The following is a 17,941-nucleotide window of genomic DNA, read 5'->3' on the forward strand; positions in this document are numbered from 1 at the left end:
TTGAGTGTTATTTTAGTATTATCTAGATAGTATTATTAATATATAGTTAATTTATAGATAAATTAATAATATATAGTTCATTTTTATATAGTTCATTTTTAATTAACTTTTTATTTTTAGATTTTGTTTTCATTTTAATTTCAGTTTAAATCTTTTGTGTGCTTTTTGTGTCATTTTTTTTAAATATTTATTTATTTATTTATTTTTTTGAAATATTGAAATAATTTTTTTAATGTGTTTGGTTTTAGTAATTTTAGTATTTTAATTTATTTTATTTCAGTTAGTTGCTAAGGCAACATTTTTACATTTTACATTTTTCATCAAAAATATTTTTTAATACTTTAAATTTTAGTTAAAGGGTTAGCTCACCCAAAAATGAAATTTTTGTCATTAATTACTCACGACGAAAATACTTTTTGTTATTTTTGTTTTGTTTTTGCACACAAAAAGTATTCTCGTCATTTCATAACATTAAGGTTGAACCACTGTAGTCACATGAACTATTTTAACGATGACTTTACTACCTTTCTGGGTCTTGAATGTGGTAATTACATTGCTTTCTATTGGGAATAAAAAACTCTCGGATTTCATCAAAAATATCTTAATTTGTGTTCTGAAGATGAAGGAAGGTCTTACGGGTGTGGAACGACATGAGGGTGAGTAATTAATGACAGAATTTTCATTTTTAGGTGAACTAACCCTTTAACAATAACAACAATGAAACTCAAGACTTTAATTTTGGTCTGAAAATATGCAGATGGACAAACAGATGATGAGTGTACATTATTATAACTGACATTCACCTTGACAAATTTATATAGTGAAATGTCCCAAGAAATAAAACATTTATTTATCTATATGGCATCACAAACACATAGCACGGTTCATTTTTTACATGTTCATTACCAAAACAAATGGCTTGTTTAGCATCTCTGCTCAGAACACACTAACATCTCAGAGCACCAGTATTACTCAAGAAATTGAACTGATTAGTCATGGTCATCATAGCTTTTTAGTCTCTGATACAGAAGCACTACAGGGCTTATTTAAGAGTGGAATGTATGTATCAGTCAGTTAAACATATTTCATAGATTTAAATGCATTTGCTATGCAAGCTGTGCTGTTCACATATATGACCCTGGACCACAAAAGTCACACGGGTATATTTGTAGCAATAGCCAACAATACATTGTATGGGTCAAAATTATTGATTTTTCTTTTATGCCAAAATCATTAGGATATTAAGTAAAGATCATGTTCCATGAAGATATTTTGTAAATTTCTTACTGTAAATATATCAAAAAATAATTTTTGCGAGTGAATATGCATTGCTAAGGACTTCATTTGAACAACTTTAAAGGTGATTTTCTCAATAATCAGATTCCAGATTTTCAAATAGTTGTATCTCGACCAAATATTGTCCTATAGAAAGCTTATTTATTCAGCTTTCAGATTATATATAAATCTCAATTTCAAAACATTGACCCTTATGACTGGTTTGTGGTCCAGGGTCACATGTTACAGACCTAGCCATCCTTATTTAAAGAGACAATACACAGACAAAAATGACGTTCTTTCATTTCCTTTGTGTTCCATAGAGGAAAGACTGTCATACAGGTTTGGAACAACATAAGAATGAATAAATGATGACCGAATTGTAATTTTTGCATGAAATATTCATTTAAGCCCCATTTGGAAAAATGAAAGCATGACCTTTTCATTCTGCATACAGAAAACATGCATGAACATGGACAGAAAATCTTATGGTGACCTAGTGCACAATAGAGTGTCAAGTATAAGAAGCCAGAAAGGCTCAGAGTTTTAGCCAGGGATGTTTGAGACACTGAGCTGCTGTGGCCCTCCGCTCTGGCAGGAAGTTCAACATTTGCAAAAGGAAATCAGAGAAAAGCGACGCCTCTCTTAGGAGAAAGTGGTATTTCTCCACCAGCACTTCATACAGCCCCCATGGACGGAGGACAACAATTCGCCGCAGGTCACCTGTGCAACAACGAACACAAGTGAACAGTTCGGTAATAAACATACAAATCACTCTTGCATTAAACTGATGAATTTGACAAATTGTCACACTAAGATAACTTGGGAAAGACTAATCTAGTGTTTACTCACCCTTGCGGTTGAAATACTCATAGGAATATTTCCCAGACAGAGCCACTGACACTGGGATCTTACCCAGGAGCTCAATAATATGAGCCAGGTGGTCTAAAAATAATAGAAACGATCATCACCAAAAATTTACACTTATCTAATAAAAATATTGAGGGTGGCTTTTAAATGGCTTACCTTCCTCTAAGGAGAAATTCTGCCCTGCTTTGGGTTCAAATAAAGAATCACCGGTGACAAGCTCAAATGCCTGGTGCAAAATAATATTGATAAAAATAAATGATTCATAATACATACAAAATAAGTGATTAATTATAGAGTTATAATATTAAAATATAGTATTTATTTTATGTTTTATCATTCTAATGCAGCAAAACTGCAGCAATTTTTTTATGTAATCAACAAATTTTTCATTAAATATGGCATAAATCTACAAAAGACAATAATACTGACAGCTTTTGGATGAATGCTGACAGCTTTTGGATGAAATTTAGCTATGTTTAAAGTGATACGCATCAAAAACCATTTTCCACATCAAAGACCATTTTTGTAAATATGAACACTGACGTGGATTTTAGCGTACGCATACTCTAAGATCAATTCTCAGCGTAAGCACGTTTTATAAATAAGGCCCTGATTTCAAAACACTGCTTCATAAAGCTTTATGAATCTTTTGTTTTGAATCAGTGGTTCGGAGTGTGTATCAAACTGCCAAAGTCACATGAACCATTGAAATTTTGAAACACTTATGATGTAACAAAGCCTCGTTTACTGAAATCACGTGACTTTGGCGCTCTGAACCACTGATTCAAAACAAACGATTCGTTAAGCTTCGAAGCTTCATGAAGCATCGTTTTGAAGTCGCCCATCACTAGATATTGTGGAATAAAGTCGTTATTTTGTTTTTTTGGAACACAAAAAGTATTCTCGTTGCTTTATAACATTAAGGTTGAACCACTGTAATCACATGAACTGTTTTAAATATGTCTTTAGCAGCTTTCTGGGAGTTTGAAAGTGTAAATTAACTTGCTGGCAATGCAGGCCTCACTGAAATATCTTAATTTGTGTTCTGAAGATGAACGAAGGTCTTACGGGTGTGGAACGACATGAGGGTGAGTAATTAATGACAGAATTTTCATTTTTGGGTGAACTAACCCTTTAATACTGATAGTTGTTTGGTCTCTGAGTGAATATGGCAGTCGCAGCGAAGTTATGCCACCTTCATGTGTTATTGGAATATTTCCTACTTCCCACTTTTGAAGTCGTGATTACGAGCTTGTTGCATTCAAGTGCTTTGTTGTCGGAAAGGATGGGAATCATTGAGGACACCAGGTTTATTCTTGCCTATTTATTGGGAAAATCTTATTAAAGTCAAAATGATATTTAGCGTCCCATTCATTGACAACCACACAAACATTCACCCCACTATATAGATTCAGCTTGCAGCCAATTATGGAATTTCAGTCAAATACAGACTATTTTCATATAAATGTAATAAAACATACAATATGCTTCAAATGATTATTCTTATACACCGATCAGGCATAACATTATGACCACCTTCCTAATATTGTGTTGGTCCCCCTTTTGCTGCCAAAACAGCTCTGACCCGTCGAGGCATGACCTCCACTAGACCCCTGAAGGTGTGCTGTGGTATCTGGCACCAAGATGTTAGCAGCAGATCCTTTAAGTCCTCTAAGTTGTGAGGTGGAGCCTCCATGGATCGGACTTGTTTGTTCAGCACATCCCACAGATGCTTGATTGGATTAAGATCTGGGGAATTTGGAGGCCAAGTCAACACCTCAAACTCATTGTCGTGCTCCTCAAACCATTCCTGAACCATTTTTGCTTTGTGGCAGGGCACATTATCCTGCTGAAAGAGCCACAGCCACCAGGGAATACCATTTCCATGAATGGGTGTACATGGTCTGCTTAGGTAGGTGGTACATGTCAAAGTAACATTAACATGGATGGCAGGACCCAAGGTTTCCCAGCAGAACATTGCCCAAAGCATCACACTGCCTCCAGCCGGCTTGCCTTCTTTCCATGGTGCATCCTGATGCCATGTGTTCCCCAAGTACGCGGCCATGTACATGATGTAAAAGAAAACGTGATTCATCAGACCAGCCCACCTTCTTCCATTGCTCCGTGGTCCACTTCTGATGCTTTCGGCGGTGGACGGGGGTCAGCATGGGCACCCTGACTGGTCTGCAGCTATGCAGCCCCATACGCAACAAACTGCAATGGACTTTGTATTCTGACACCTTTCTATCAGAACCAGCATTAACTTCTTGAGCAATTTGAGCTACAGTAGCTCGTCTGTTGGATCGGACCACACGGGCCAGCCTTCGTCCCCACGTGCATCAATGAGCCTTGGCCGCCCATGACCCTGTTGCCGGTTCACCACTGTTCGTTCCCTGGACCACTTTTGATAGATACTGACCACTGCAGACGGGGAACACCCCACAAGAGCTGCAGTTTTGGAGATGCTCTGACCCAGTCGTCTAGCCATCACAATTTGGCCCTTATCAAACTTGCTCAAATCCTTACGCTTGCCCATTTTTCCTGCTTCTAACACATCAACTTTGAGGACAAAATGTTCACTTGCTGACTAATATATCTCACCCACTAATGGGTGCCGTGATGAAGAGATAATCAGCGTTATTCACTTCACCTGTCAGTGCTCATAATGTTATGCCTGATCGTGTATATAAATATACTCCGCTTTAACGACAAGACAAGGCGATATAGCTGTTGTGGAAAAAGCTAATAAAGAATAGCAGTCACAGCAGCAATCGTTCTCCCCTCCGCCATGTTGGCCCACCCATCTTGGGAACTTAGGTATCAAAATGATCCCCGAGCTTCCTAGTCGTAAATATGACTTAAGAGGGCGTTCATGTCCAATTTTTAATTAGGAAACTTATATTTACGATTATTCCGATAGCACATGAAGGCAGCATTATTCTGATGGCATTATTCTGATTCCGATATCACGTGAAATCAACATTTAAAAAAATAATGGGAACACGCAAACACACAACAAAACAATTTGGATCTGAGCATTAAATCAGAGTCTAGCACTAAGGCTTGCAGTCTGAACATAGCCAGGTTTTCTTCTAGAAATTTCTGTCTCCAGCTAGACTCACCAAGCAGGCCACACTCCAGATGTCAGCTGGAGGGCCATATTCAGAGCCTAGAAGAACCTCCAGAGAGCGATACTGTCTGGTCTGGATCTCTTGACAGAAGTGTTTGTACTATAATAACAACAAAAGAGATTAGGTAATCTAATCAGGTAATCAACATCAAGTGATTTGCTCTAATTCATTGATTCAGTGCATCAAGAATATCCTTTCACAAGACCAGGCTGCATAGCTTTAGAAAAGCATTATATGAATTCACTGAATGTGTCGCACCACCCAACATGAGCTTCCGAGGTCTGCAATCTTCACCGTTATATTATCCAAGTTTCCAGGTTTTCCAGCTGCTCCTACATGAAAGAAGAAGAGGATGTCAGCCTTCACACTAAATACATGTGGCTTAACATAAATGTTACATTCATTACAGTGATGCACTGTAATGATTTACTTTACATTTATGTTTAATGATTCTTTACCAGGATCCTGGAGTATTGTGGTTTTAATAGCTGAAGTGTGCATTTCTAGCGTGCCCCCTGGAGGATGAGGCGGGGACTGCGGTGTGAGACACAGCAGTATGTTCTCAGGCTTGATGTCTGTGTGAATGATCTTACAGTGTTGGTGAAGATACTCCAGACCTTCAAGCACCTGCGACAAGATACAGTTTTCAGGTCTTATGCTGATTTATTTATGGTCTTTATATAGAATTAAATTCTACACATAAGTGTCTCACCTGAGTGATGATGTGTTTAACACAGGTGAGAGAGAGACCTGGACTACCAAAACACACCTGCCAACAGCGCAAGTCCGGCCCCAGCAGCTCCAACACCAAACAAATATCTACATAGTGGTCAAGAATCGACTAATAACGCTCGCTATGTTTTGCTGTATTATATAAAGATGAAGTATACCTCAACTTTCCCACAGAACAGAATTTATACAACCCTACTTCCGGTTTTTGAATTTGATTGGGTGAGTGGTGTTCCAAGAGTGCTCATATACAAGACTTTTCACATGAGGTCGAAACCCAGTCATTTCAACAGGAATACAGATGATCAGGAGTTTCATTAGAGGGCAAAAAGTTCCCCATGTAAATTTTGTTCATGTTCATGTTGGTCACATGAATTCGCCACATTGACCAACATAAATCTGTTTGGTTTGAAAGTGACTTTTGTGGGAGGTGTGCTTCATACATTGCTACACTATTGACAATGTACCTTTTTGCCCTTGAAATCTGGCTGAAGTGCTGCACCTATATGTTAGTGCATGTTAGGAATTTTTAGTGATTCTTTCAGGTACACCAATACGCCAGTGGATGGCGACAACTTTTAATGTCTTTAAGGGATAGTTCACCCAAAAATGAAAATGATCCCATGATTTACTCACCCTCAAGCCATCCTATTTGTATATGACTATCTTCTTTCAGACAAACACAATCGGAGATATATTTAAAAACATCCTTAGTCCTGCAAGGTTTATAATGGCAGTGAATGGGGGACCGCATTCTGAAGCGAAGCAATGCATTTTTGTAAGAAAAATATCCATATTTAAAATTTTATAAATTCAAATAACTAGCTTCCGGCGGATGACCATATGCATACTGCACAACTCGACTTGCTCCAAATGAGTAATCCTCTGAAGCGATTTATGACGCAGGATGTAGGAGTAGCGTAAGCTTATACGCCTCTTGCGGTTTAAACAAATATGGCTGTGCAACAAAATCAAGCTCCTCTTCTCTTATATCGCAATCCTCCGACATTTCTCTTTAAAAATTATAATTTTATGGTGCGTTCACACCAGACGCGAACGAGTGATTTACATGTTAAGTCAATGCAAAGATGTGATAGACATCCTGTGGCGCAGCACGAATTGAGCGCTTCGGGCATTTAACGCGTGTAACGCGTGATTTGCGCGGATTGTGCGAGTTGAAAAACTGAACTTTGGCGAATATTCGTGCCGTGTTAACCAATCAGGAGCTTGCTCTAGTAGTGATTACGACGTAGTGAGTGGAGGCAGAAATCCGAAACAACAATGGAGGACAAAATCATCGTCGCTGTATGTGGATACCTGGAGCTGTATGATACATCTTCCTACTTTTATAGAAACAAGAATAAAAAAAGGATCTTGCTTGGAAGAAAGTGAGTGAGGAGGTCAGACAATCTGGTAAGTTGTAAAAAACAATTTGAGCTATATGTATACATATTGAGACTACAAGCTAGCTAAAGCCGGCAAATTGAGCTTATTCGCCGTATTTTACAACTACTTTACAACTACTACTATGTGTTTATTTAGAGGAAGTGCGCAGAAAGAAGTGGAAGAATCGGAGGGACACATATTTAAAGGAGAGGAGAAAGGGTCAGTAGCAGGGTCAGGGAAAAAGTGGAAGTACTCTGCAGTCCTGTCTTTCCGCGAATTCGCGTCTGTTTGAAGTGAATTTCACGTGCAAATGAAGCGAGTAAACTCAAAATGTTCAAGCGTCCAACTACGCGCGAAGTCGCGTCTGGTGTGAACGCCCCATTAGACTTCTAATTCGTGACCAGTGTTTTGTTTTGCTCTCTCCTCTGCGTCTCCGCGTTCGTCACTGCATCATTGCGTTCGGGTCAAAGGTTGCTCTTCCCGCCCAAATTGACTTGCCCAGTATGCATACGGTCATCTGTCGGAAGCTAGTTATTTGAATTTATAAAGTTTTAAATATGGATATTTTTCTTACAAAAACGCATCGCTATGCTTCAGAAGGCCTTTATTAACCCTCTGGAGTCGTATGGATTACTTTGATTATGGATGGATGCATTTTTTTTTTTGTTCAAAATGCAGGCCCCCATTCACAACCATTATAAACCTTGGAGGACTAAGGATATTTTTAAAAATAACTCTGATTGTGTTCGTCTGAAAGAAGATAGTCATATACACTGAGGATGGCTTGAGGGTGAGTAAATCATGGGATCATTTTTGGTTGAACTATGCCTTTAATGATTCATTTGAATCATTTACTTACTCAACTGATTTGTTCAAACACACTGATTCATTTAGGAACGAAACAACACTGTGTGTTTCTCAGACATGCCCAGCAGTTCACTCATAGCGGAAATAGACAAATTGGCAAAATTGTGTCTAAAATGTAGGAAAAAGTAAATTATGTGATGAATAGTGTTTAATGTCCGGTATTTATTTTCAGAACATTCCAAGAATATTCAAAAGTAGTATCATTCCCATAATGTTTGCAAAATCATCAACTGGAATGTTCCATTCAAGTTTGCATAACAAAAAAAAAAAAAAAAAAAAAAAAAAAAATATTATATATATATATATATATATATATATGTATATATATATTTTAACACAGCTAGGAACTTTTTTGAACTAGGACCTCCAAACTTAGGTCAATATTAAATTTTGAGGAGCCCTTTTGAATCAAAAAAGGCCCGAGTCGATAGGGTCGGGGTTGGTCAGTTTGGACAGGCTCCTCGAGACCTATAAATGACCCGAGTTTGACCTCAGAGGGGGTGGAAGTCAGACCCAATCTGCGGATTTTTACTTAATCTTTTTTTTTTTTTTTTTTTTTTTTTTTTTGAGTCAGAATAGAGTCAGAATTTGAATAGCTATAACTTCAGACATTTTGAACATTCAGAGAATATTCAGAAACTTAATGAGAACATTAGCGAAACGTTCTTAGAACATTTTAAGTTAGATGGGGTGATGCTTCATTTCACATACATCATTTTAAGAAAGGATACGGATCCCGTTCACACCAGCTATCTTAAACTCATCCAGTAATTGCACTATACGTCTTTTAAGAGGGTTACGGGCTGTGGGACCACTGGACTGGAGAGAGGGAAGAGGTGTGAACACACACACAGTGAAAGAAAAACAGACAACCAGAGAGAGAAAGAGCGAGAGACACTCACACATCGCAGTAAAGTCAGTTCATCTTGGCCAGCTTGAGTGAATCCAGCTCCGCTCTTCAACACCTTCACTGCCACATGCCTGCCTGACCTGCAAAACCACGAACATGAACACTTAAGAAACACACGAACATATGCTTCAGTACACTGAAACACATAGATACTGTGGTGTGAACACAACGTTTCAGTACCTGAGGTCAATGCAGAGCCATACAGTAGAGAAATAACCCCAACCCAGCTTTGACAGAACCTTGTATCTCTTATTAAACACATCTCCCACCTCGACTGGGTGATACCCACCTATAAAGAGATGACTTATCATTACTGTCAATCATCTAACACATAATAGTGTTTATGGTGTTATGGATTAATCTCATTTTAATCACATGTTTATTTGCATAACTTGTCTAATAATAATGACATTTTATTACAGAATTAAAGAAGCTCACCGTAGCAGTAATCTCTTGGATCTTCATGTTCCTCCATGTTATCCGGTTCAAGATGTTCGTAATTTCTTAGAGTTTTCAGATTATAGTCCATAACTACATGAGACCTGCATTAAAACCCAGCACACATATATTATCATCTTAAAGTGACATCTGACTATTCATACATGCATATTCATAAACATATGATGCCAAAAGTAGTGAGAGCCATAAATCTTTGCAAATGTGTTTGAAAACATATTGAGTTTCCTGTGAGTCTAAATAATTTAGTGGTTGGTGATGTAATGGAGCATATACAAAAGACTAAATTTGTGGTCTATTCTTAGACAACCATAAACGTCCAGTATCCTGACACATTTGGCTCTCCAAGGGTCAGATAAGCCAGCACCACATTTAGATCTCAGCACCCGCTGCTGTGGGAGTTTACTGCAGGATCTGAATTGTGACCAGAAAATACATCATGCCTCTTTCTGTCTGTCACTCTTGTCACACAAGATTATGGAGGGCAATATGAGGGACACATTCCCACAGTCAAACAAACGGTTCAATTTTAGCTTGACTGATAGTGAAAGAAACTTTACTGACACATGCAAAGGAGTACCCTGATAATATCACTGCATGAATATGGTCTCATGGTGATAGCTTCAGTACTTTTTTCCCATTAAAAATATTTTACAAGTTGTACAACAGATGGTGCCCTCAAGTGTAGACTAATAAAAATATAAACATTTTATTAAATTGATGTTTTTATTTGTTTCATATTTTATTTATAATTTCTGATTTTAAGCAGGACAGATAATGCAACCAGCCTGATAGCGGAACTCGGAAAAAAGTTTTAAGACGGACTACACAGCACTTTTCCAAATGACAATATGTACTAATTTTTATAATATAATTTAATAAATATTTATTTTTTATGAAATATATTGTTTTTAATATAATGTTATATTTATTATAATACATAATTATAGATTATTTACAAAATATGCATATAACACATACAACAACTTTCATTCATTCATTCATTCATTCATTCTAAATATAAATATAGCTGCAAGCAGCAATTACAGGGCCAAGCACAAAGAAGGCACAAGTCATGCCAACATGGCTGTGACCATCAGTACAACTGCAACAGGGAGGAATTAAAGACCTATTAAGATCATTTTAGGCAAAATAGCTGAAAAATCATAAATACAGTCAATAACAAATTATTACTGGTTTATTACTTTCAACAATGGTACACCAGTGCATTCATAAAATATAGCATTTTTATCATAATCCTGTATTGTAGTTAATGGCAATTTTGTGTTTTGTTCAATTATAGCACCACCAAGAGGCACAATCCCACCAATTTGTCCTCAGAGTGAGCCCATACATGTGTGTGTCAAATTTGGTGAAAATATCTCATTTCGTTTTTATATGTATGAGATCATAAAAAATGACCCATGGATGACTTTGTTTTGATTTTTTTGCCACTTCCTATCAAAATTTTGACATTTGGGTCTTAAATTTTTAATCAATCAACTAAGGTTCCGTGTTTCCTACGCTGGTTTCGTCTCGATCGGATTAACGGTTGCAAAGATATTTGTGAAAGATTTTTAAAAAAATGCTAAATCACCACGTCGCACAAACCATAAGTCAAAACCCAGCATGTTTGGTATCGTTGGAGTCGGCAAGGATTCAGGAGTCTAACGGTATGACTCCCGTGAAAATAAGTCAACCACATCCAAAGTTCTAAGCATATAAATAATTTTTTTCTCCACTAGGTGGCGCTGGTCCGAAACTTCTCAGGCTCCTTCGGGGTATCGTGCTGATGACCCAAACCAAGTTTTGTAATGATACGCTAATGCATTCATAAAATACAGCATTTTTGTACAAAAGTCAAAATGGCCGTCGACCATTTGGCCGATATGGGAAAATTGGATATCATTCGTCTCGGCATGATTCCCTGAATCTAACGAGACTACATTTATGATTTTTTGACAAAAAATATAAAATAAGCAAAAATAGCCATTTTTTGTATCTCCGGACCAGTAGGTGGCGCTGTGCCGAAATGCTGCATATAACCTCAGGTCATGCTTGTGATGATATGGACCAAGTTTGGTCTGAATAAGATAAAGCGTTGTTGAGAGACAGCATTATGTCTATTTTTTTACAAGTGTAAGGTAAAAACACAAGGTAAAATTCGTTTGTGCATTTTTCGAAAACGTTTCAAGAAATTGACTTGAATTCCATAACTTTTTGTCAGCGTGGTCTGAAGATGATCTGGCTCAATTTTCGTGAAAATCGGAGTAACGGCCTAGGAGGAGTTCGAAAAAGTAGGTTTTTCGTTTTCATAGTTTTTTTATTTCTAGCCCTTAAGGTTCAAAAGTTATTAGCATAAACGTGGTGGGGCTAGAGAGATTGAGTTAGAGACTCCAAATTTGCTATGGTGACAGTTCAGACTATCCTCTACCTGTGTGCTAAATTTCATAACTTTCCCACAAGTGGTTCTATGGGCTGCCATAGACTCCCAGAGCGAATACGGAAGAATAATAATAAGAACGCCAATGGATACAATAGGTGCCTTCGCACCTTCGGTGCTTGGCCCCTAATTATTGTAATGTATGGGTTTAATCGGTGAAGGGGAAAGCAGCATAATTTACCTCAACTACAGAAATATTGTTATTAATCTAAATGTGTCATTATGTCAAGTCCTTAAACCACTCAAAAAAAGAGTCAATTAGGATTGATGTTCTCAAATGATCAAAGTACATGATCTGCAGTCTGAGAACCACTGCTATAGACCAAATAAGATTGAAATCATCATATGAAACTCTCAGCTAATATAAAGCACATACTATATAAAACTACATAACTCTCATCTAAATATAAAGCAGACATTTTCGTTATATAAGGATTCATTTCTGCCAGCACCACTTGGCCAGTACAGTATCCATGTCCTGAAGACCAGGGTTCACAGTCATAAAACTGCAGTCAAACTCTCTCATTAAACTTTTTTTTTTTTTTTTTTTTTTTTTTTAAATAGAAGAATTGAATGAGATTTACTATATGGCTACCACAGGCCACAGACTGAATCTCTGAACCAAAAACAACAACCCAACAGCAGCAGCAGAAGCTCAGATTTTAAATATTTTTGTGAATGTTTTTTCACTAAAATATATCCACAATCATGCTGAGTACTCACGATTTGGTGCAGATCGTATCAGCTGTGTTTGTTTGCATGATTTCATCAGAGGTCTGAAGCTGCATATAGATGCTCCTCTGGTTTTTGAATGGGGGGATTTCCTCTAAACCCTCCACAACCCTCTCACTTTCTACACCTCTCTCTCTCTCTCTCTCTCTCTCTCTCTCCCTCAGAGTTGAAAGATATTCTGAGGAGACAGGTGCCTGTGTTACTCATTTAACTAAAGCATAAGCAAAACAGACTTTTAGACACTGCAGAGAAAACACTGAAGCAGCAAAAACAGATTAAATGAAGTTAACAAGGAACTGCTGATGGATCATCCAACTTAAGTGAGCTGCACAGTGCCACAAGAAACATCATTTCAAAAAGTGTTTGTAACACATTTAGAGCCGTAAATATTATGCAGTATTTGGAAAGGAGTGTAAAAAATATTATACTCACACATGACATCACCTCTATAAAAAGACACAAAAACACGTGCATGTCTGCAGCCAGATCCTATTGGAGCAGTTTGGAGCACAAGTTGCTGTGGTTTCTGTGCATTGTCTTGCATGTAGGGCTGAAAATACCCACCAGTCAGCTGGAGAACAGAGAGAGAGAGAGAAACAGAAGCTGTCTACGGTTAATATGAGCCTGTTAACATTTACTACTGACATGACAAGTACTGTAGAAATAAGGTTATTTAAACCAAGTGGAAAAATTAGGAATGAGAGATAGCAAGTAGCTATACATCTAAATATTAGTTGTAAACAAAATTAAGCAATACACACCAAAACAAACAAAAAAGTACATTACTTATATTTGAACGAATGTAAAGTAATGAGAGATAGCAAATATCAAAGCATCTAAATATTTGTTGTGAACAAAATGAAACAATACAAACTAAAACAAACAAACAAACAATCAAACAAAAATACCATCTTTATATTTACACAATTGTAGAGTAATAACAGATAGATAGCAAATAGCAATACATGTAAATAGGGTCTGTGAACAAAATTAAACAATACAAATCAAAACAAACAAACAAACAAACATTATTTACATTGGAACAAATGTAAAGCAATGAAAGATAGCAAATACCAAAGCATCTAAATATTCATTGTGAACAAAATGAAACAATACAAACTAAAACAAACAAACAAACAAACAAGCAATCAATCAAGCAAACAAACAAAACAAAAATACAATCTTTACATTTACACAGTTGTAGAGGAATAGCAGATAGCAAATAGTAATACATCTAAATAGTGGCTGTGAACAAAATTAAACATTACAAACCAAAACAAACAACAACAACAACAACAAAAAAAAAACCATTATTTATGTTTAAACAAATATAAAGTAATGAGAGATAGCAAATACCAAAGCATCTAAATATTCATTGTGGACAAAATGAAACAATACAAACTAAAACAAACAAACAAACAATCAAACAAAACTGCAACCTTTACATTTACACAATTGTAGAGGAATAACTGATAGCAAAAGCAATACATCTAAATAGTGGCTGTGAACAAAATTAAACATTACAAACCAATTTTTTTTTTACTACTAAACAAATGTAGAGGAATGAGAAACAGCAAATGCATCCCATTATGGAAGTAAAATGTGTTGTGAATACTGTTCCAGGTTCATTTTAAATGCAGTCTAAGCCTTATTTAATTCATTTTATTAAAAGCATTTTATAGAGGCCACTATGCTCAATCTGATCATTAATAAACCCTGATGATGAATGAAATCTGTGTCTTGAGAGCTTTAATGAATGTAGGTCATTTGAGTCTACATGGATTCTCTTCCTTCTTTCCTCGGGCATTCTCCCCTGCACTTTGCACTGTAAATGGGACATGCCTCAAAATGGCATCACGGGTCATTAATAGATCCCTGCTATTCTCATGCTGCCAACTGCCAAACTGACTGTAACACAAATCAAAAGCAATTATCTGGAGGAGAAAGCAGCTGAGGCATTTATCAGAAGGTACAAGATAAATGAATGAAGCAAGTTCATTAGCAATGAGAAGAATTCAGTAGGCCTTGAGAAGCTTGGAGTAAATGAGCTTATATGGGCTTGAGCTGAGAGTGTTTATCTTCAATTAAAAGTGTGTTGAGCTTTCCCTGGGCCTCAATAACATCTGCTGTTGATGCTTTGCTACTGTTCTCTGCTAAAACTGCCTGGTGGCAGTTTTTAGCATTGTCTCTACAATACTCTTGTCTTAATGGATTTTTTAGATATTTTTAAGTAAATGAAATGTTTTGACTCTAAAATACAGTCAACGCTAGAATTATTGGTGAATATGAACAAAGATGACTGTGAAAATAAATCCTCATTGTGCGCGGTGAGGAGGAGAGTTTGAGTGGCCAAAGACTCTCCAAGGATCACAGCTGGAGAATTGCAGAGATTAGTTGAGTCTTGAGTCTCAGAAAACCTAAAAAAAAAATGATCAAACAGTACCTACATCCCCACAAGTTCAAGTGGTGGTCAGTCAAAAAAAATCCTCTGCTCTCATCCAGAAACAATCTCCAGCATATTCAGTTGTCAGACAATACTGGAACTTCAAACGGGACCGTCTTCTATGGTCAGATGAAACTAAAAAAAGAGCTTTTTGGCAGCAAACCCACCAGATGGGTTTGGTGCACACATGGATAAAAAGTACCCCATGCCCACGGTTAAATATACTGTTGGATCTTTAATGTTGTGGGCCCATTTTTTATTTATTTATTTATTTATTTTTTGTTGCACAATATAGCATTTGTTAGGATCACCACATATCTAGATCATATTAACCTTATAAAGCCTATACTGCATCATATTTGATATACGCACATTTCTAAGGCCTCTTAACTATTTACATGATCAAAACATTGCAGAAAAGCCGCTGTTGTCTACTGCATGCCTTCTGCCCTGTGATAAACAGGTTATACTTTTTAGCAAGAAAAAGGCCTCTTAACAAATTGTAAAAATGCCCCCTTCAGGTCATGGAAAACCTGTCTTTTTTCTGTGAAATCTTTAATGACTTTTATACGGTAAATATGAGAACTTTTTATTAATATTTCAAGATGAACTTTTACTGGACTGAAGCAGCTTATATGTGAAGACTTCAGATGCAAAATCCTCTGTCTGACATTTTTCTTTATAATTAGCATTTTTATCAGACTCCTATGTATAGGTTTCTACCTAAGTACCGGTAATTCTGATTGGGCTGAGAAAAAGAATTTGATGAACGTATACTATGTGTGGAGAGCATTCACTAATGAGTATCATCTCATTTTTGACCAAGGTGGCTTTTAAAGGCTTTTACAATGGAAGTATTCATACACCGATCAGGCATAATATTATGACCACATTCCTAATATCATGTTGGCCACCCTTTTGCTGCCAAAACAGCCCTGACCCGTCAAGGAATGGACTCCACTAGACCCCTGAAGGTGTGCTGTGGTATCTGGCACCAAGATGTTAGCAGCAGATCCTTTAAGTCTTGTAAGTTGTGAGGTGGAGCCTCCATGGATCAGACTTGTTTGTTCAGCACATCCCACAGATGCTCGATTGGATTGAGATCTGGGGAATTTGGAGGCCAAGTCAACACCTCAAACTCATTGTTGTGCTCCGCAAACCATTCCTGAACCATTTTTGCTTTGTGGCAGGGCACATTATCCTGCTGAAAGAGGCCACAGCCACCAGGGAATACCGTTTCCATGAAAGGGTGTACATGGTCTGCTTAGGTAGCTGGTACGTGTCAAAGTAACATCCACATGGATGGCAGGACCCAAGGTTTCCCAGCAGAACATTGCCCAAAGCATCACACTGCCTCTGCCGGCTTGCCTTCTTCCCATAGTGCATCCTGATGCCATGTGTTCCCCAGGTAAGCGACGCACACGCACCCGGCCATCCACGTGATGTAAAAGAAAACGTGATTCATCAGACCAGGCCACCTTCTTCCATTGCTCCGTGGTCCAGTTCTGATGCCCACTGTTGGCACTTTTGGAGGTGGACAGGGGTCAGCATGGGCACCCTGACTGGTCTGCAGCTATGCAGCCCCAAACTGCGATGGACTTTGTATTCTGTCACCTTTCTATCAGAACCAGCATTAACTTCTTGAGCAGTTTGAGCTACGGTAGCTCATCTGTTGGATCGGACCACATAGGCCAGCCTTCGCTCCCTACGTGCATCAATGAGCCTTGGCCGCCCATGGCCCTGTCGCCGGTTCACCACTGTTCCTTCCTTGGACCACTTTTGATAGATACTGACCACTGCAGACCGGGAACACCCCACAAGAGCTGCAGTTTTGGAGATGCTCTGACCCAGTCGTCTAGCCATCACAATTTGGCCCTTGTCAAACTCGCTCAAATCCTTACGCTTGCCCATTTTTCCTGCTTCTAACATCAACTTTGAAGACAAAATGTTCACTTGCTGCCTAATATATCCCACCCACTAACAGGTGCCGTGATGAAGAGATAATCAGTGTTACTCACTTCACCTGTCAGTGCTCATAATGACTATCATATATGAGCCACAAAAGTTTGATGTATCAAATATGATACTCAAAAAAAAAAACTTTTTTAAACTATTTTGTGTAAAGGTTCATTAAACAGTTTCATTTAAATAAACATTTTTGATTTTTTTCTTTCTGACCATTATTTCATATGGCTTTTGTGGACAACACGATTAAAACAATTTGTCAACAGATGGATGGATTATAGATGGTTTATAATGAATAATCATTTAGATTACAGCTGTTTCACTTTCACACATGCAGCAGAAATCTTGATGTTTGTCACCTAGAGACACTCTCGAGGTCTTTTCTCTGACAGGGATTGAAGATATGAGGATAAATATACACATCTCTCTGGTGCTGTCCTACAGAGGCTGGTTTTAGAACAGGCAGATGGCAGATGCACATTTCCTGGCTAGAGTGAATCTGAGTGACAGCACCTCACATTGTGACAGCAGCACACATAGAAAGCCCTTATAAGGAAAACCTCATTTACTGTCTGTAAATAACTGATAACTAATAACTGAATGGTACCATTTTTGAATAGTTAAAAGTTGTAATTAAGATCCTTAATACATTAATTGTGTCAACAGAATCATAACCAGGTATAACCAGGGTAAGTAAATGATGACAGAATTTGTTGATGCAATCTGTCTTAATA

General features: G+C 37.5%; 1 protein-coding gene across 1 annotated transcript; it reads right to left on the minus strand.

The window, feature by feature from the left end:
• Nucleotides 1-108: 108 nt before the first annotated feature.
• Nucleotides 109-13,438, minus strand: si:ch211-220i18.4 (SRSF protein kinase 3). Its single transcript, XM_051880699.1, has 12 exons — nt 12,791-13,438; nt 9,607-9,710; nt 9,349-9,457; nt 9,161-9,248; nt 8,990-9,077; nt 5,989-6,095; nt 5,735-5,903; nt 5,535-5,608; nt 5,268-5,375; nt 2,302-2,371; nt 2,128-2,220; nt 109-1,998 (listed from the first exon to the last, which is right to left on the minus strand). Exons 1-12 carry the CDS (start codon nt 12,853-12,855, stop codon nt 1,814-1,816), a joined length of 1,260 nt encoding a protein of 419 aa, XP_051736659.1. The 5' UTR covers nt 12,856-13,438; the 3' UTR covers nt 109-1,813.
• Nucleotides 13,439-17,941: the final 4,503 nt, after the last annotated feature.

Source organism: Ctenopharyngodon idella, chromosome 22 (assembly GCF_019924925.1).
Source record: "Ctenopharyngodon idella isolate HZGC_01 chromosome 22, HZGC01, whole genome shotgun sequence".
Taxonomy (NCBI): domain Eukaryota; kingdom Metazoa; phylum Chordata; class Actinopteri; order Cypriniformes; family Xenocyprididae; genus Ctenopharyngodon; species Ctenopharyngodon idella.